This window comes from Erpetoichthys calabaricus, chromosome 2, assembly GCF_900747795.2.
Source record: "Erpetoichthys calabaricus chromosome 2, fErpCal1.3, whole genome shotgun sequence".
NCBI lineage: Eukaryota > Metazoa > Chordata > Cladistia > Polypteriformes > Polypteridae > Erpetoichthys > Erpetoichthys calabaricus.
Genome location: NC_041395.2, coordinates 114,444,676 through 114,465,767, shown reverse-complemented (window position 1 = coordinate 114,465,767; position 21,092 = coordinate 114,444,676). Strand labels below are relative to the sequence as shown.

General features: G+C 40.4%; 1 protein-coding gene across 1 annotated transcript in view; it reads right to left on the bottom strand.

Moving 5' to 3' along the window:
- LOC114646274 (calsyntenin-2-like) overlaps nucleotides 1–21,092 on the bottom strand; it is a 791,236-nt gene that overhangs the window by 53,326 nt on the left and 716,818 nt on the right. The window contains exons 10-11 of the mRNA XM_028794392.2: nucleotides 20,462–20,628; nucleotides 5,830–5,978 (exon numbers count right to left, since the gene is read on the bottom strand). Of these exons, the coding sequence (XP_028650225.1) occupies nucleotides 5,830–5,978; nucleotides 20,462–20,628 (316 nt within the window). The remainder of the gene's footprint in view (nucleotides 1–5,829; nucleotides 5,979–20,461; nucleotides 20,629–21,092) is intronic.

Below are 21,092 nucleotides of genomic sequence, written 5' to 3'. Positions count from 1 at the left end.
TTCAAGTAATAAGGAAACCAGACTCTGGCAGGAAGATTACTTTTATAGCAATCCCTAATGTGGATCAATTTGAATATGTATGTCTCCCTGTGGCATTACATATTAACAAGCTGGCAAGGTCCGCTTGATGTGGATTTAAAATAGCAATCTGTGGCAAGCAAAACAGCTAATCAGTTACACTGCTTTGCTCCATCCAAATTGGGCCACTTTCGCCAATTGTCTTATAAATGTGCAATGCCTAAGGGAGGAATAAATATTCAAATTGATCAACATTAGGGCAAAACCATTCCACTGGGCCAGTGCGCTTTTGTATGTCTATAATAGTTCCCAGGACGACATATTGAACACTTCTAGTACCTCTCAGGAGGATATAAGTTGAAGCACATGAATTTTAAAGAAAGCTTAGCCACCATACTCCACACGCATTTGTTATGCTATTTTTGTATGAAAATAGAAATAATGCATGATAGAGTGAGTCATGTACATGGAGATCTAAATATGTTCAAGCAACGGTGCATTATGTCTGCATCCCTTTGCCCAAATACGATGTGCATTTGAGTGTTACCAGGGAGCACACTACAGTATAGGTGTGATATCAGAAAAGACGTACCACAAGGCCCAGCGAACCTGTGAGAGTAGTGTGCTGCCCTTTGCCCCCTGAAAGCGAACAGGCCCTGTAGGGTATGGTGTGAGCTGACACAGAAGACTCAAGTAGGTGAATGAGTTCCTGTACTGGCCTGGTAGACAGGATCACAGCTGTGGTGTGTCTTTACACAGCTACATGGACATTTGTTTAGCTAACACTTTCATCAAAATGAACTGCTGGACCATGCAAGCATTTCACGAACAAGTACTTACATAGTTCTGCCAACAGGACTTTGGTAGGATGCGTGGATTGCTGTGACTTGCAGCCTACTGGTAATAACAGTTAGTAGGCCAGTCAGTCAACTTCTAACCCGCTTACTAGTGGGGTGTTGCCTGTCTCATGGCTCCGCTTGGATCCTAATTTGGGATCCTGAGATGGTTTGTTGTAGGGTGGGTGAGGCAATGTGGCATATTAGTGCAGACTCTCAACCTCCCTCCCACTCTCTTAGTCCTGAACAGGGTCACTGGGGGGAGGGCGCTGAAGCCTATCCCACCCGGCATAAGGTGCAAGGCAGGAACAAACCCTTTACTGGGCGCCAGTCAATCACAGGGCAAGCATACACATACTGTACACATACAATACACGTGCCAATCCACCTGACCTGCACGCCTTTGCTCTTTGTGGGGAAACCCACGCAGACACGGGCAGAACATGCAAACTCAACACAGGGAGTTCTCAGCATGTGAAAGCAGGTCTCCGTACTGCGAGGCAGCAGCGCTCCCACTGCGCCACCATGCCACCCAGGTAGTAGGCTTTAGGAAAACATTGTTTTAGGGAATTAACTTAGCTTGTCAGTTGAGGGCGTCCCACAGACCCTCAGTTGTACTGTTGTCCATTCAAAGTAAAGTCTCAATCAGAGGCCAACGCCAGCCTTTAGACGAAGCCCCTGCTTATTTACAACTACTTGCCTTGTGTTTTTTTTTTTGTTTTACATTTTCATTGTTATACCAGTTTCAGAAATAACCAGTAAGTCTTTAATCAGACATTAGGACTTGAGTACATTACGTCAGCTATTAGCATACAGGAACATACTTGTTGTCTGCATTAATTGTACTGCTTCATTTAATTCACTTTCTCATTAAGAAATGCATTTTGCATTTTTAAATTGCCAATTAACAATGAGTAGACACAGGTGTAAATAACAGAGCAGCAGCAGCGGCGGCAGCAGCAGCATAGTCAATGAAATTTCTAATTGCCTGCACTGACATGAAAGAGCCGCTTTAACTACTGAGACAGCAAAATCTTAACAAGCAAGTTCAGGACAAAGAATGAACTCCTTTGTATGAATCTGACACATTTTATAATTTCTCAGAAAATGAAAAAATGAGCTGCGGGGTATTTTAGAACTGACAGACTAAATGAAATCGGCAAAACAATAGGTCTAATTAAACAAAGTACTGCAACTGAGAAATACTGGTTTGTCGTGAAATTAATAAGACTCATATTAAAAAGCAATACTGTAAATATTATTACATGCTATTACATATTGGTGCCTCACTCAGAAAATCATTTTTGGAAATTGCCTTCTGTGAAGTCTGTCAGTACATCAGCGGCAGTGCGTTCTCATTAATGGTCTCACTAATTTCATGACAAACTTCATATAAAATCAGATTTTCATTTATTAAGATATTTGTTCATCTGTAAAATATTCTGTATATACAACATCGAAAGAGAGAGAGACAGAGAGAGAGAGAAAGAAAGAGAGAGAAAGAGATTTCTTTTAAGGAGCGTCAGATTTTGTATAACTGTACTGCACATTACTATTTGATCAGAGTTAGCTGTCATCTGTACCATGCATGTACTCAGTAGACAGATGCATCGATAGGAAAGGAGTTGTATATGATAGATAGATAGATAGATAGATAGATAGATAGATAGATAGATAGATAGATAGATAGATAGATAGATAGATAGGGCACTATATGACAGACAGACAGACAGACAGACAGACAGACAGATAGACAGATAGATAGATAGATAGATAGATAGATAGATAGATAGATAGGGCACTATATGACAGACAGACAGACAGACAGACAGACAGACAGACAGACAGATAGATAGATAGATAGATAGATAGATAGATAGATAGATAGGGCACTATATGACAGACAGACAGACAGACAGACAGACAGACAGACAGACAGATAGATAGATAGATAGATAGATAGATAGGGCACTATATGACAGACAGACAGACAGACAGACAGATAGATAGATAGATAGATAGATAGATAGATAGATAGATAGATAGGGCACTATATGACAGACACAGACAGACAGACAGACAGACAGACAGACAGACAGATAGATAGATAGATAGATAGATAGATAGGGCACTATATGACAGACAGACAGACAGACAGACAGACAGACAGACAGACAGACAGATAGATAGATAGATAGATAGATAGATAGATAGGGCACTATATGACAGACACAGACAGACAGACAGACAGACAGATAGATAGATAGATAGATAGATAGATAGATAGATAGATAGATAGATAGATAGATAGATAGATAGATAGATAGGGCACTATATGACAGACAGACAGACAGACAGACAGACAGATAGATAGATAGATAGATAGATAGATAGATAGATAGATAGGGCACTATATGACAGACAGACGGACGGACGGACGGACGGACGGACGGACGGACAGACAGACAGACAGACAGACAGACAGACAGACAGACAGACAGACAGACAGACAGACAGACAGACAGATAGATAGATAGATAGATAGATAGATAGATAGATAGATAGATATCCCTTTCTGTGTTTGAGAGACATGTTTGGACGGACTAAAAACAGGTGGTTAACAAACCTAAAAAGTTGAGTACGCTCAGAGGAGCAAACATCTTCCTTTATAATGTCCTATAAGTTCATTTTTTAAAACATAAATTAAAAATGTGAAATGTAAGGAGATCTTACATCAAGTTAACTTAAAGTTTCCAAAAGTATAACAAAATGAGGAAGAAGTGTCTGATGTTATGATTGCTCTTGGGCTTTGGCTCAATTGGACACTGTGATGTATCATGTTATGTGGTCATTTCTATTTTTACATTTGTCTATTAAAATTATGTTTTTGTTTTTTTTTAACTTTTTATAAACCCAATTACACACTGCAAGTGCATAGTAAGATTATTTCTGTAATGGCCACACAAGAAGTCAGTGGTTGAGACGTTGCTCTTTGCATTCTAACAAGTTAAGCGACCAGGCAGTGCCAGCTGTCATATTATGCTCACTGTGCATCATGTTAGATGTTCTACTGCTGGGCTCACTTGGCGATTACTAGCAGATAAGCACTTTGCATCTTCTCATCAGACCGCATCTTCTGAATAAACATAAGAACATGGGTGAGAGGAGGTCATTGGTCTCAAACTGACTTTGTCTAGTACCGAGCTGAAGTTTTGACAGCCCCAGTGTTTTACTTTAAGCGATACTGCTTGGTTGAGCTTCTCTAGACTTAATAGTTCTCTTGGCATAATAAAAAGTATTTATGTCAAACCTCCTTTTACGTGACTTCTAGTGGCAGCCTTTCTGAGTCCTTTGATTCTGCTTTATTTCATCCTTACTTCACCTCTCCTCTTTGTGCTCACTTAATAAGGACAGAATTAAGGTCTTTACTCATTCCTCTTCAATCATAGTCTTCATTTCTCTAAAACAAAGAGTGTACAGTGTGTTTGGGGGGTCAGACTGCTGCTCATTTGCTGCAACAGCCCTTGGAAAAATGTAGCCAAGATAAAACTAATACTGCAAGGTGGATAGGACATTATGAGCATTGTTGGCGGACTGTGATCTGTCTAGTGTAGAGACGTTGGAGACTCCGTAGAGAATGGCACGCTGAGTCTGGGAGAAAAAATTTCAAAGCATTCAAAGGAGCCCAGATGAGATACTGCCTCCAGAATTAGAGTGTTAAAGTAAAATGAGCTGCACTCAGAATAGACATTTAAGTAACAAAAGACTGACCACCATAGGAGAGACTAACCTCTTGGAATCAATGAAATAATAATAATAAGTGAGCGAGGATCATGTGATTCCAATAAACTTTCCTAATTTCCAAATGCAGCACAGAGGTGCTATAATGAGCTAGTGTCAGCCGTCCGTCCGTCTGTCTGTCTAGGCTTCTAAAGGCCTGTGTGCCCCACTCCACACTCCTGTTAGAAGCAACACAACAGTTTAAACAACCCGCTGGGATCTCATTTCATACATGTAAAAATTAATTGATTAGCAAAAAGTTAGCCAAACAAACGACCATGGGTCTTCAGTGAGACATCTTATTTGACATTTTCTCCTGACAGGTGTAAACGTATTCACTTTTTATACTGAATCCCCTTAGCTAAAGATGGACTGATTCAAATGACTTTATACATACCCTTTTTAACTTGAATATTCTTATTTTTACTTGTAATAGTTTCTTCTTGCTCAGGGTTGCAGGTTTCTTGGCTTACTCTGGTAGCAACAGGATCACTGGAGAGGGGCTGACAAATCCTGGGTTCAAAGTTTTGTGCCTTACCACCCCATTTTTAAGACATTCCCAAATGACATGATATGGATGTATTTATGTGTTACAAACATTTGTCACTCACGCAGAAACATAACATTGTCCCACCCAGTTATTCCTATTTGAGGTTGTGGCAGGACTGGGTGCAAGAACACCAACCCGTAGGAGATGGCTGCCATGCACACGCACACACACAAGCTCACAATCACACAGAGCCAGTTTTGAATCACCAGCCAGTTTTTGGTACGTGGAGGGTAAGCTAGAATACCTGAAGAATAACATGGGGAGAAACTCAACCAGAAAACACCGGGGCAGGGGACGTAAACCCAGGAGGCTGAATCGGTTAGGCCGCAGTAATAGCCATGATGCCACCCATATTCATTCATGTGTATGTTAAGTATTTTTTCAGAATCTATCTCTAAGAACGTTGTTCATTCTTTCACTCAGACATCCATTCATCATCTGAACTTAAATATTCCATCTCATGGTTTACCAGGTACAAGCATCTAATTTCATCACACCGTTTACTGCTGTATGGATGGTGGCAACAGTATGTGTGGCATGAAAGGAAATGAGGTCTTGTGTCATAAGCCCACAAATATTCTATTTCAGTGTTTTTAACGCTGTTTGCTAGAGACATTAAGCCAATATATTCACTTGATAACTTACTGCACCGTGGTGGAGATTTTGAGATGTCTGATGCCAGGTGTAGGAAACTGTCTTGAGTTGATGTATGACACCTTCCGCAGGGCTTGATTGATATTCTCAATGTCGTCTCCCTCCATGACAAGGATTGACTGAGCAGGATTAAAATGGAACTGGGCAAAAGAAACAATAAAAAATTAAATCAGGAGGATACTTGGTTTCAGTCTTTCTTCCAGGCATTCACACTGTACGTCAGAGATAAAACAAACACTGGTGAAAGGGCAGAAGAGACACCAGATTGTATATCACTGGAGAGGCCAATCCGAGTTTCACCATGAAGCTGAACATTTTTATTGCCACTATTGTCATTCTGAGTATCACCGACTTGTTCTCTGAGAAGTTTTAAAATTATAGTAGACTAGTTCCTTTTCTGGTTTATGAAATGCCTCATGGTGATGCATACAGTTAAACATATAAAGATGTTGGTTATTCTTTGCAGTCATAATCAAGAGTCGTAAGCATATCAACTAGACAGGCAACGTGACCAAGTGGTGAAGATAAGAGATTTTAAAAGCACAAGGCTACAAATTCAATCTCACCATGTAACTCTGCACAAGATCACTGGCTGTGCTACAACTGTTACAATTATACAGAAATAATAATACTATTACGCTAGCACAGTGTCTTGGTGTGATCAATATATACAACGTAACGGTGCCATACAAATAAAGAATGCAGACTTGTTTAGAGAACCGCGCATGATGGCCACTTCCAAGACATTTCTGATGTTTGAGGGCAATTCACTCCTTGAGTGCTGTAATGTCAAGCAGATAACTGAGACACAATCAACAAATTAGAACATGGCCTCCTGTTTCCGCTCGTAGGAATTCCTCTCGACTGTGACCTTAGCTGCCTTCTCGTCATTGATGGCAGTTTCTCTTAAACTTTAAGAAGCTCGCTGCTTCAAGTACATTTCAAGTGTGTTGGAAAAGCAAGCATTCACTAACAACTCTCTCAGAAAAATCAAATGAGACCTGAGCAAGCCTCTCGGCCTGCATGTGGTATGACATTGAGCAGTCCATTTGCAACCTACTTTTTGTGTACAAAGCTAGAGCCACTCATGGCAGGATTTAGCCCATTGAAAGGTGCCACCACGCTAAGTACGTATTTTTAAACACATTTACTGTATAAGTGCCTAGATATTCTTACTCCTATATTGCTGTTAGAAGATCTAAATTTTACATCAGTCACTCCTTACTGTTAGTCCATAGTGCAACTCTCTATACACATGTGCTTCCAAGGAGGCTTAGACAAGTCATGCCATGTATAGGACCTGAATGGCTGTCACGCCGTGGACTATAGGAGTATGCTTGGTATTCCAATGCGCCGTATCAAGCAACGGGTCCTTCATCCACACTCATCTGGATACACCTAGTTATTAATGCGAGTATCCTCTTCTTTTTTTCTCCAAACAACCAATCAGGTGGCTGCAAACATGAGAATCAGCAAGATGAGTGATCTAAACGGCTTTGGCTAGGGTATTACTTTTGGTGCCAGACTAGGTGGGTTTCAGCTTCTCAGAAGCTGCTGCCCCCAGAGGTTTGTTATTCACTGCAGTCTGTAGAGATTGTAGAGAAGACTGATATAGCAAATAAAAACACTCTATGAGCAGCAATTCTTTGGACCAAAACCACTTATGAATGAGAGAGGTCAGAAGAACATGGCGAGGCACAATTAAGTTCCCAGAAAGGTTACAGATACTGCGATGAAGGGCATATTTGACCATGCAGAGCACTGCACCTTTAAGCAAATGGGTAACAGCAGCTGAAGAAGTTCACTTATCTCTCAAGGTAATCACTAACACGGGGTGATCATAGCATGAAAAAATGGCACCTTATTTGATGAATCTCAATTTCTGCTGTGACATTCAGATGGTAGTGCCAGAGTTTAGTAAACAGCAAATGAATTTGAGGATCCATCCTGCCTTGTGGTATGGCTGTGTTGTGGGAGATGCTTTCTTGGCCCAGATTGGAGCTCATGATACTAAATAAATGGAATTTGAATACTACAGTGTACCCAAGCAGGATATTGCACAGTGTTACATCACTTCAAGCTGCTTCCACAAACATAATAGTGACTTCAGTTTACTCCAGTGACCTGCACAGTCCACAAACCTCAGTCTATTTGAGCATCGTTAGGATTAGGTATTCGGGGATGTTTAGATTGTTGATGTGCATCCAAAAAATCTGCAGGAACTTCAAGGTTTTAAGGCAGCATGGACGGATCACTCTCAGGAGTGCTTCTAGCCCCGTTTAAATTCCATACTTCATAGAATTCAGGCTGTTCTAAAAGTAAAAGGTGTCCTGCTTGGTACTAGATAGGTCTACCTAATAATGTGGCCACTGCCAGTATATAGCATTGTTCACAGTGAGCACCATAAAAATACTTGACACTGTCAAGATTTTTAAAAATGTTATGTTTGAGAATCTGAGACAATTTTCGGTAGTTCATCAAGCAAGTCTGACAGACTGAATGGACTCCTGTCATTTGTCAGTCACTCATTTTCTAACCTGCTTAACCCTGAACAGGGTTATGATGGTCTGCTGGCGGTCCCAGCTAGAATATGGCACATTTGTCACATATTAATTTCTTATGTTCTAATACAATTAAACAAAGATTCAAAGAAGTAACACAAAGGAAATACATTCTGAAACATAACATTCTCGAATCGGGGGCCATAGCCTATGCTGCCATCTTTAGGCCCAAGGCATAGATTATCAGTGCATGTAGGGTATACAGTATAAACCAAATGATAAACAGATACAGTAGTATGGCAGACAAGCTCCACTAAAGACTACTATTTCTTCACCAGTAAGGCTTTAGTCAGTGGGCAAAAACAAGAAGGAATCATTTATATGTCATCCTGTGGTTAACCTTCCCGGTGCTCTCAGAGTTACCGCAGTGATCTTGTGCTAGTCTACTTGAAATTGCGGAAGCCATTAGACTACAGTGCAGTTTTGCAGGTCTTCTGCATTGTCATTCATCATCATTCACGACTTACAGTGAAACTCCAGAGTCTCTGGATATGACTTGTGTCATTCCCCCCCTCATATCGTGGCATTTAGTAACAAGCAGCAGCCTGGTAACAGTATTGAATGAACGCAGCGCGTTAGCACTTGTTGTCTGTTATGTGGTATCATACTGATTAATAAAGGTCATAAGCTTGATTTAATATGCATAATGCAGTTTTTAAACACAGAGTTAATCGTTTCTCCTTAAAAAGGAAATCTAATCAGGCTGGGCCAGCAGATTCTTGTAAATGAAAATTAAAAGGAGATAATTAAATCAATGATTAATGTTAGGGTATGACAGTGTTCCAGACAGGAGCTAAAAGGAGACTCTGTATGAGCTGGCAGATTCACCCTTTTATTTTCTTTTCACCCTTAAATGCTCCGCTCAATGAATCAAAAGTGACAGCATTTATTGAAAGCAACCAGTATGAGAAATAAGCACAAAGGAGAACAAACATTTGCTGTAAGTGCTCTCAATAAACCCATCTGGTAAATGTTTATTATCTCTTAAAAGTATATATTTGACAATGACATTCATAAATGTTTACTCAAACTTGAAGAGAATACTGTCTGTCAAAAGAAAGAGATAACAAAAAAAAAAAAGGAATTAGCACAGCGCATTAAAATAAAAAATGTGCTAGCTGCTTTGTTTCGAGGACTAAAGCGCTAATTGGTGTATTATCTGCGTAGTTGTTTCCAGCTCCCAGTGAGCCGGCAGCCGATAGTTCATTAGCCTTTTCTCTCCTTTTCCTTTTAAATCTTTAGGGCTCATATTGGCATTTTTCTTTACAACAATAGAACGGTGTCTTTTTCTGTCCCCTTGCTCTTCTTTTTTACCAGTCCACAGGACCTTCTTTAGTAAGTAATGTGAGCTGGCGCTTCGCTTGATGTTATCTAGACTGCTTTACCTGGTTTTGAAGTTCATGGCGTGTGTAGTCACCATCGCTCTGCATTCCTGATGGGCCACCTCTCATAGCCACGCGCTTTAATTACGAAGATCATAGCTGCCTTGTAGCAACATTTTATGATCCTGTGCAGGTATGTTACAGCTTCCTCAGCAGAGAAGTCCTTCTATCCTGTGACTGCTCACCATCCATTTCAAATTCATAGCTAACTAGATGCAATTTTAGACAATTTATGATTCTTTATTATGTATTTCTGCTACATTGATAAAGTAAGGCTAACACAATCTTAATCTTGTTTATACCGAGCTACAGGTCTGCATTCACATTTTCACACAGCCCTCACTTTTAGCTGTTACAGTAGTATCTTCGGCACGCCAGAAAGCACTGATCTCCAGATTTTGTTTGAGATTACATTTTTTTTCTCAATTCTCATAGTATACCCAGCAAAAAATTGATAGATAAGTTAGCTGACAGAGTACAGCCTGGAAGGACTCGTGTTTCAGTTTTCTGTCGTTCACGTTTTCCATTAAAGAATATTACTTTTGGGCTATTGGCTTTTCAGTACACAGATCAAATAAATCAGGGTATGCCATGCCTTTTAATGTGGCCCATAGTTTTCTGCGATCAAAGGGGTTAAATGCCTTGGAACAATATCAAATAAAACAATATGAAACTGTGCAATCACTCTTATCGGCTGGCCAGCAAAATGACACTGAAGAAAGCACAGGAGAGACGGCAGCAGAACGTGGAACAGGAAACGACAGATAGGCGAGGTGAAGCCAGAAAGCATAAATGCTGTCACTTTGATTCATTGACCGTGGAGATAAAATTGCCAGTAATGCAAAAAGAAAGAGATTTCAACAATCAAGTGATCAATCTAGGCTTATATGGTGAATTTCATATTCCTTATTAAATAATAAATGGCTTAAATCTACACAGTATGACATTTGTTAACTCTGAAGAAAACTGAGGTCATCTGTGCTCAGACTGTGTATCTGTCCTTTATGGTTCTTTTTATCTTGCGTTTCTCAATCTCTGATTAACTGTGAGTCGTCATCAAATTAAAAGAGGGTACGAATGAGTTCACACAGTAAAGCTATCAGTGGCATCTCCTAGGGTCTATGCCCCCAGTTCTTTCCAATTTATATCAATGGGCTTTTGAAGCAGTTAGCAAACATGCAGATGACATCAAAATTAGTGAGTAAAATAAACTGAAAAAGACTGGGACACCCTAAATAAGTGGACATACACCTAAGAGATGCACAGGTTGGAGAAGGATAAAGGACTATGTGCGGGCAAAAGAAACATTAATTACAAATACCAGATTCGCAACACTGAGCTAAAAAACGTTGGACTATTTTATAAAAAATTGAGTCGAGTATAAGCCAAAGGACATTAAGCTCAGAGTCTATAATGTATTTGTGAGACTTCTTCTAGACAACCGTGTGCAGTTCAGGTCACAACAATTTAAAAAAGACACAGCAGCACTTGAATCCTTACTGAGAAGGACTAAGAGGCATGAGAAACTCCACAGAAAACAATACAGGCACGTCTTCGACATTTTCAGAGGCGTCAACAAAACTGATCCGTTAGCATTCCTTCAGTTAAACAGAGAATGATGTGCTTCGGCATAGCGGTGTAAAGGAGAAGAGCCATTAAGACTGAAGTCACGAAGCACGTCTTCACAAAAAAAGTTGTGGGAATCTGGAACATTGAGATTCTTCTTTTCAGAAGGAGATATGGGACACCTTAGCTCAGGGGGTGTCAAACTCCAGGCCTGGAGGGCCACAGTGGCTACAGGTTTTCATTCTGACCCTTTTCCTAATCCGTGACCAGTTTTCACTGCTAATTAACTTCTTATCCCTTCATTTTATTAGCCCTGTTTTTAAGGATTCAGTCCTCTGAATTGATTCTTTTCTTCATTAAATGGCAGCCAAACAGAAATGAGATGTGAAATGAGACAACAGATGACCAGCTAAACTGGGGCTTCAAACTCCAACCAGTTTCACTCCAATCACTTTCTTAATGAGAAGCCAATTCTTGCTGTTAATTAAACTTGTTATTTAATTCCATGGCTTGTTGCTGCTCTCATTCTGACACAGCAGACATTTCCAAAACTGTTGATTTTCTGTTTTTTCTTAGAAAACCGTCAAAATGTTTTGGTGACCTGATCATCCTTATTGAGAGCATCACCTTTCTTTATTTTCAGATATCGTGAGCTGGGCACAGGTGAGCTGGTCATGTGGTGGCTTGTTTTGTGTCTCATTATTGTTTGGCTGCTAATTAAGGAAAAAGAAAAACAACTAAGGGGCCTGAGTCACGTTAACTAATACTAAAGCAAAAGAAGTTAATTAGCAGCAAAAACTGGTCACTAATGAAGAAGATGGTTAGAATGAAAACCTGCAGCCACTGCGGCCCTCCAGGACCACAGTTTGATACCCGCGCCTCAGCTATTAGCTAAACAAAGACGCTTTATGGACTTGCTTAGTTGCTAACCCAAGCTGTTCCCATATAAAAGTCGATGAGTGCATGACTTAAAAGTCTGTGCTGAATCGCCTGCCTCTTTGTGTGCTTCCTGGATTCAAAAGGACATTAAATGCAGAAACATTACTACATTTTTAATTTAAATGATGCATACTGACGTCTGACCGCGTTGATGTTACTTTCTGGAACTTAACAAAACATATTCCATTGACTTATTGAGAATGGAAGCTGGAGTAATGGAGTAGAACATCACCTAGTGGTGGCAAAACAATGAATCTCTGGATTCAGAAGAGCTCTACTCATAATTGAAACTGTGTGTGCATCCTTCCAGTGTCCAGAAAAATAAAGTTACATTCCCTTCCTGAACTTCCTCGGCATGGTTTTGATGTTGCCTCGTTTTGCAGATGCCTTGTGATCTGTTGCTGCTTGTAGTCCTCTGCTCCAGGGGGTGTGGAAAGCAGACAGATGGAAGAACAGATGTTTCATTTCCAGCTGCTGGTGGATGGAGTTGCTCCATTTGAGGTATAGCCAACTCCGTAGCTTAGAAGATGAATTTACAAAACATTTTTTGATCTTTACTCAGAAGACTCTTGGGATGCATGTTTCAAAAGCTTTACAGCAAATATTGAATCGACTTGGTACAAAATAAACAAAGCAAGATTATCCATAGGCGCCTGTCTTCTAATGCCAGTTTTCAGCTGGCCTCCAGACAAGGTGTATAATTTGAACTTGCAGTGTTTTTACAGGACCTTGACATCTCTACTGACTGACACACAGTCGTTCCACCTCACATTCACATGGAGTGATGTCCTTTGCTGCTGTACAGTAGTGACGTTTTACTGATCATAATCGATACTCTTATGCAAATGCTCTGAACACTCCTTAGAGGGATACAGCTCCTTGTATTGCTTTATTAAATCAGCAGTCTGTTGCTGATGTTTTCGAAGTTTAGGCTTCAACAACTCTTTCTAGTCCTGAGCCTGATTTGATGTTATGTCTCATTTTTTTTTTTCTATTTCCACAGATAAAGCAAAGCAGAACAAGAAGAAAGAACGTCACTCAAATGTTTACCAAAGTGAAGAAATAAATCCTTTTTAAGCACAGTGCTCATCCCTGCTGTCAGCCCCTCATGGTGAAGGAAGCAGGCATTCAGTGGTGGTACGAACAAAACAAAAAAAAAAAAAGACGAAGATCATACCATGAAAGCTCTTCTCAGATCTTGGCACTTGAGAGTACAAATTAAGAAAAGGTTACATGTTAAGTACAGCATTAAAAATGATCACGCACTAGGCTCTCGCACTTTGCTAGGAAAATCACCAAAAGATGTCATCGTAATTTTGTGTATGATGTGAGGCCTCTTGAGGGGCCGCTGCTAGTCCTTAGAAGAATGAGCAGCAAAAGAAAGTGTCTGCCAGCACAACACCCTTTAGATGTGCGGCGGAGACTTGTTAAGGAGTCCTTGGGGCCACAAGTCAAAGGGAATCAAACTATAATGGATCTTCCCTAGGCTGCCTGTAGTCAGAAACAAAGAGTAGCCTACTGTAGCCTGTGAACAAAAGGATGATGAATTTTAGAACGTTTTACTAATGTATTGCAAATAAATGTCTTCCTTCCTAGGGTTTACTTTTAAAATTCATATTACTTGGCAGTCATATTCGAATTCCAAAAACAAAAAAAAACCAAATGAAATGTCTGAGTTTCTAACTCCTAAATAGCCAGGGTCCAATGTTTAACTAATTATTTGGGTTCTGCGTACTTTGCATTTGCGCAGCTGCCATCATCGGCTGTGTGGACACTGTGATGTGTGAATGGCCCATTAAAATGGAGTCATTTAGTGTCATTTGAGTACACAGCAGTTTAAATAGCTGGCTGCACCAAACCGTTTGTTGTAGGGCATTAAAATGAGAGAGAGAGAAATGGGGATGTCTTGAACTTGACCACTCAATGCCAAAAGGCACTCTATAGCTGCATCCACACTGCTACGTTTTCATTTAAAAATGTTTCTAAATGAAAACGATCGACATCCATTTTCACATCACTCACAAAAGTATTTTCATGCAAATTAAAATGACTGAAAATGCATTTGACGTAATCGACAGCCTACACGGAGAATGCATGCAGCATGAACGTCTTAAAACTGTGCATACACCAAGCGATTTTGGCACGACTTTAAACCTGATTTGCAGTCGCTGACTGATTTTCGGAGCTGGCCTGAATTTCAGCTTCATTGGCCGTTGTTTCACGTGCAGTTTGAGGGGGTTGCGTGATCAGATTTTACGTCTGCTGTCTTGTAGTGTGAGCTGTCTCATGTGCTGATTTTCTGACATGTTCATCAAATATCCTGAAATTCTTTGTGCAGTGAGTGTATGTTGTATTCGTACAGTCTGAGCACCCACGTCATGGCATGTCAAGCAGACTGGACAAACTCTTGCAGTTTGAACACATATAGGACTGGCGACTTTATCGTGAAGTGTGAGTAGTCGCTTGGCCACGATTTTTAAAAAACGCAATTTATATGCATACAACTGTAGAAAGCAACTTTGCTGTTCCCACTATGTTGAAATACTGTATGTTTGTCTTCTGTGAAGGGCGATCAATCAGGGAATGAGACTTTGTAATAAACAGGATCCAATCAGGGAAGAGCCATGTAATAAGCACAAACCAGCCAGGGTGTGATGGAGTCAGCATTTTCACAAATCTTCATTTTCACTCATCCACCCTGAAACACTGTGCTGGCATTTTTAAAAGTATCCAGCTCTGAAAAGCGCTTTCAGAAGTTTTCTTTTTTGTGTCGTTGAAAACACCAGGGTAGTGTGGACGAAAGGTGAAACAAATGTCTGTGTTTTAAATGAAAATATACTAGTGTGGATGGGGCCTAGCACAACAAAGTTAAAAAGAACTTCTGGATATTCCGTTAAAATTTCAGAGGGATGGTGCCTGTTTGACAACGTCAGGCAAAAACCACCTTTGAATGAACGTCAGCTCTATCTGAGAGGACTAGTTTCTTCATACAGTGTAGAGTATGCAGAGAAAACCAATGTGAACCTGGAAAGAATCTGCAAACATAGAGCTCTGACGGTCCATCAGCCACTCTCCTACTTAAATTGGAACCTATAAGGGCAGTACTGAATACAAAAAAGGAAATAATCCAAAAATACCTGTAGAAAATCTTCATGCGCATGGAATAACAGGTGTAAATGCTATGAAGAAAGTGACCAGGCTAAGAACTGAGTGTGTCCACTACAGCGGTGGGGTGGCCTTGACTACCCCTTGTTGTCCAGAAAGAAGAAATCATCGATAAGGACATGTTACAGCAGGCTACAGGAGTCAGTGCCAAACGCCAGTAACTCTTCTAGGCACAACTGAAAGAGGCCACCAACTGAGTGACACCCATTTGCTGAGTTGCCTGCTTGGACAGGTCAGTTCTGATCTTTACGTTCATGCCCTCTTGTTTCTTGCACATCACAACTAAAAACAGGTTAGTTTCTGGAATGTCACCGGTTTAATTGTCACGTATGCGGTAACCAAAATGCAGGCCATGTCTATCAGAAGCATATTAAGGTTTAGCTCCTTTACAGAATGAGAGTATTTTGTGTGTTTGAGATACAAGTGCATTTTCAACATAAGATGCTGGGTAAAATAATTATTTTTTTCCTCCCTGCTTTGGTCATTTATTTTAAGATTCACTAAGGCTCAGAAGGTGAATGGCTATTGAAGTGGGTGCCTAGGAGTATATGTGTTATTGGTTTGTTCCCAGTATATTTTTTTTAATTTATGATTAATTTATTTCTGATCTGTAGACACCAATTCTTCATAAACAAGACCTGCCATTTACACTTACTTACTATATACTGTAGCCAAGAATAGTCTTAGAGAGAGCACCTCATAGTTGCTGCCATTAATGTGTTGTGGTAGTGGCAGGGGTGTCACTGATGTTGTGTTCATCTCTTTATGCGCCTTCTGCTGTTTAATTATGGACCACTGTCTTATCAGGTTAATTTCAGGCCCACTATTTAAAAAAGAAAAACACAGGGCATCTCTCCAACACCATATAGTCATTTGTGTAATGGGTGCAGGCAAGGTTTTTCTGGCCAGATGATTTGTTTTTAGACTAAGTGCTATTTAAACAGCAGCACACGGGCCGCACGTAGCCTCCAAATAGATTTACTTCAGCCTATAATGTTTTGCCACTTTGTTAACGTTGTTGCCTGACTAAAATTGCATTGAAGTAAATAACGTCCCCACTTATAGCAGACAGAATGCAGAAGCCCTGCAAAGTCCTTGATGAAATCCCTTTCATGGAACAGCAAATGCTTCAAAACAAGGTCCCACTTGCAAAAGTCCTAATATTGAGCCTGTTGTATTTCTGAAAACTCCAAGTGGGTCAAGGCCCAGGAGAGTTAGGTCAGGCCATCTTTAACTTCTAACTGAACACCCCCTCTTTATTTGAGTAAAATCATTGGGAGCCACATGGATGGATAAAGCATCTAGAGCACAAAATGCTTATCAATTTACACTTTTATGAATTAGACGACAGTGAAGGACAAGTTGCATGTCTTCATTGCTGAGGGTGAAAGTGTGACTATAGGGAAAACATAAAACTGAAAAGAGCATTGCTGAGAGTGTGAAACCCTTTGCTGGGTCAATAAATGATGGAAGACGTAATTGTGCAGAAGGGATGCAAAGCACGGTACATTCTGAATTGGACACCAGCTTATTGTTAAACTCTGCTGTGCACTTTGAATAAGAGAATTCAGAGCAGGAGAGTCTTAGATGCTTGGGGATTTATTTGCATGCTGTGTTATTTCAGCTATTTTTGTGCCAATTAGTAAAACCAAGAGGATTGTGATTTATTTCTGGGACAGTGAATAAAGATGTCAGTGTATTAAAAAAAAACATAATGAGCTTACACAAAAAAAAGCTCAGCATTGTAGCTTTCAAATTTGCATGTTTTTTCCATTTCTACAATTAAACATGACTTGCACGTAAATTAAAGACATTCAAGAAGCGAAATCCTTTGATTCCATTCAAGCTGTGGTTATTTGTTTTGTCTTCTAAAAGATTTAGTGTCAGCCCAGTGTGCTGCTTTGTGTGTTAAGTATGTTACCGACTTCTTGCCTTGAAGAGAAGTAATGGAGCTTATTAAGGCTTTGAAGGACCTGGACAACAGGCAGACTTTGAGCACACCCGAACAGCTCAATGCAATATGGCCGACGGCTGTGACGGCAGCCAAAGAGGCAGGGAATTCTACTCTATCATATAGTGCCTTATCTATCTACTGTCACACTTGCGATTAGACGGCAGCTAAAGGGCTTGAGTAAGTGTAATACTGCATCAGACCAGGGGGTGGCGGAGTGTGCTGTCTGTCCCTCTCAATTCCTTACAGACCATTCCCAGGAAATCCCGTGAGGTCCCGGAACCTCTGATGATGTCACTTCCGGCACTGATTACATCTTTTTCTTCACCAGCCCTGAAAACCACCATCTTACCTCCACGTATTCAGTTCTGTTTTGGACCGAGTCTTGTAAACTACTCAATCATTTTTCAACCTTTTGCAGCCAGGATCATAATATACGGGTGGCTGCCCCAAACCTTTCTGACTGTCTGCAGTCATTTTGCGACACTATCTATCTATCTATCTATCTATCTATCTATCTATCTATCTATCTATCTATCTATCTATCTATCTATCTATCTATCTATCTATCTATCTATCTATCTATCATAAATGCTTTCTGGAATGGCACCTGACAAGAAGAAACCCAGCTTTGCTAATTACGCAGAGTATAAGAGAGGCATTTGAAAAAAAAAGATGTCCATCACTCATGTGGGTTCAAAGAGAGGCCAATAAAGGTATTGACAATGAGTCTTTCCAATGGATTTACCAAAATGAATTGAAAAATAAAAGGAAGTTTAAAAGATAGGGAAATAGAAACTGGCAAAGAAAAGAGTAATAAGTTTAAAAATATTGAAACAAATAAGATAGTATAATAATAATAATAATAAAAATTTGTTACAGGTATATTGCACTTTTCTCACTACAAATAGTCAATGAGGAGCCAGTCTAACAACCTCCTGGATGATGCATTGGCAGCCATTTTTTGTCAGTACACTCCCATTAGGTGGTGAATTACTGAGAGAAACAGTTAGAGACAGAGGATGATTAGGGGTCCAGAATGACTTGGCCTTGGGGGCCAGTCTTTGTGAAGGATGCCCAGGGATCCTTAATGACAGCAGAGAGTCAGGGATTCGGTTTTATGTCTCATCCAAAGGATGGTACCAATTTTTACAGCACAGTGTCCCCATCACTGCACTGGGATCCACATTCAGACCACAGGTTAAGCACCCCCTGCTGGCCTCGCCAAAACCTCTCCTAGCAGCAACCCAAGCTTTCCTAGATGTTCTCCCATCCATAGCTTAGCTTTAGGTGGATTGCCTGTTCTGACGTGCATGTGGTATAATTGAAATGAGAACATTAGAACAATTTAGATGAGAACAGGCCATTCAGCCCAACAAAGCTCACCAGGCCTTTCCATGTAATTCTTCTGAAATAACACCAAGACTAGTTTTGAAAGTCCTACTGTCTACCACTATACTTGGTAATCCATAAAACAGTTGAACCAGACCCAACACCTTACTTAGAGTATTTGCACGTTATGCATATAACGCATGTAATTTATTCTGTATTCCACTATGGCATCATACCCTGCATGTTGCTGCCCGATGCTTCTCTTTTTAGAAATTGTAGGTTTGGTTAATTGGCAGCTCCCCATCTGCCCTTTCGGCCCTTTTCTCCCAGGATGGATTGGTATCCCCTCCAGGTATATTTCTTGCCTGACAGTTGACACAAGCTTCAGAGAAGTGTAGTCCCTGCTTTTACTGACTTCTATGTGGAGTTTACATATTCTCTGTGTGTTAGTACAAACGTATTCTGATGAACTTCTAACTGTCCAAATGGCGCAGCTCCCACTGGTCCTAGTGTAGTGGTGTCATGTTGGCTTTAGATATACTATTGCGATGTACTGCTCTTCCTTCTAAGACTGCTGCCTACTTTGCTCAAAGGTTCTGCTGGGAAAGGCTCAGGCTCCTTATGATCCTGAAATGGGTTAAGTGGTTTCAGGACATGAATGGATGGGTTGATATTTTCAATGACTGAGCATTTAAAATTGTTATAAAGACACAACAAAGCACAACACTGACATTATTATTAAGTCATAAAGTGGGTTCCTACCTCTCACCAGTTGTTCACAGCATTGCATCCCTAAGTCGCACCCTGGACAATTGGGTTATGATAAAGGATACAGAGCTGTTGAAATGGTTAACTATTAAAGACATAATTGTTGGCAGTAGTCAAGGCTGGAAGTGCCTGCTGCTGCTTCTGGTTTAGGTTGCTACCTTGCTCCAGTTTCTTTTACAAAAGAAAATATTTCTAAGGAGCCATATACAGAAAGCATTTTCCACTTTTGGATTCTGTAAGCGAGGCAAGGGGTGAGGTCAAAGATGATTGGTTTTATGTGTGACATATTTCATCTGCGGGCACTTTAGCTAATTTTAGTTGCCGTGTTGATTTTTTTTTTTTCCCAGGGCCTCCTTGCTCTATTAAATAAACCCAACAAAGCCATTGAGTGCACCAGTGGAGAGATCTCTTTCTGGCTTCCTGTAAAGCGCTGGTGTGCTTGTAATTGCTAAGTCACCAGAAAGCCTTGGAGAAATTCTATGGACTTGTTATGAACAGTTGGCTGCGGTTTAGGATTACACAGCTCAGGCAAGCATGCTTACAGAGGTCATCACACTTGGGGTCTCGGAGAAGACAGGCTTAATAAAAGTAGTTAAAATAAATCATATAAAGTTGCTCAGGGGTTTCAAGCCAGCATCTCCAAGTGACTTTAAAATGCTAGTTTATGTTGGACAAGTGGAATGAGGCCTCCGACAGTGAAGCACCTTTTGCCTGCATGTTTATTAAAGACTAATCCCAGTGAAGATGAAGCCTGCTAATAAGGAGACACGGCTTCCTTTTCGCCAAGTGCATCTCATTTGCTGTAACTGTGTATCCAAAGCCAAATGTTGCTGCTGTAGAGCTTAACTTCGCTTCTGGGGAAAGCATGCAGTATTGCTCATAGTCCAATGGAAGCACACGGAACCATAAATCAGATAGATGATGTTTTATTAGAAATGACGCGCCCTCGGCGCCCTTACCTTGATCCCTTTGCCCAGGCTTTCCAGAGAATTGATGTCTAGGCCCTCTTTGCATGCTTGAAGGCAAGAAATCACTTTCTGACTCTCAATCTTTCCCGGCCTGATGGTGAGGCCAGCGAGGCTGCCTCTGAAGTACTGGGTGAATCGAGGCTTTGTTACTTCTCCACCTGAGGGGGTAGAAAGAGTTGGAGATGTTCGCAGTGCAAAGTGATTAAGACGTCACCTATAAGAAGAACAGCTTAAAACACAATGATGCTTGACATGAAATGTTCCGCTCAGCCAGCTTGCAATGCCAGTTTTAAATAAATAAATAAAATGTTCTCACATTGGCTCACTGAAATGATTAAATAAGCATCCAGCATTGAAAATTGTTACTGTTGCCACTCAGCCATGGCGTGCACAAGAGTGTCATTTTTCACAGCAATGACATAATTGCTTTGCATTTTCTAGAAATTCCCAGAGCGACACTATTAATTAAAAATCTATATAACAAACACACAAAGCTGCAGCGATTATAATAAATATCAGCAAAGCAAAGGTTACATTTCCTTTGCTTATTCTATTGCCATGAAGAAACGGTTTTCAGTTTATGGATTTTTTCTAAGCCCTTCTTGTCATTGGAGGTGGCAAA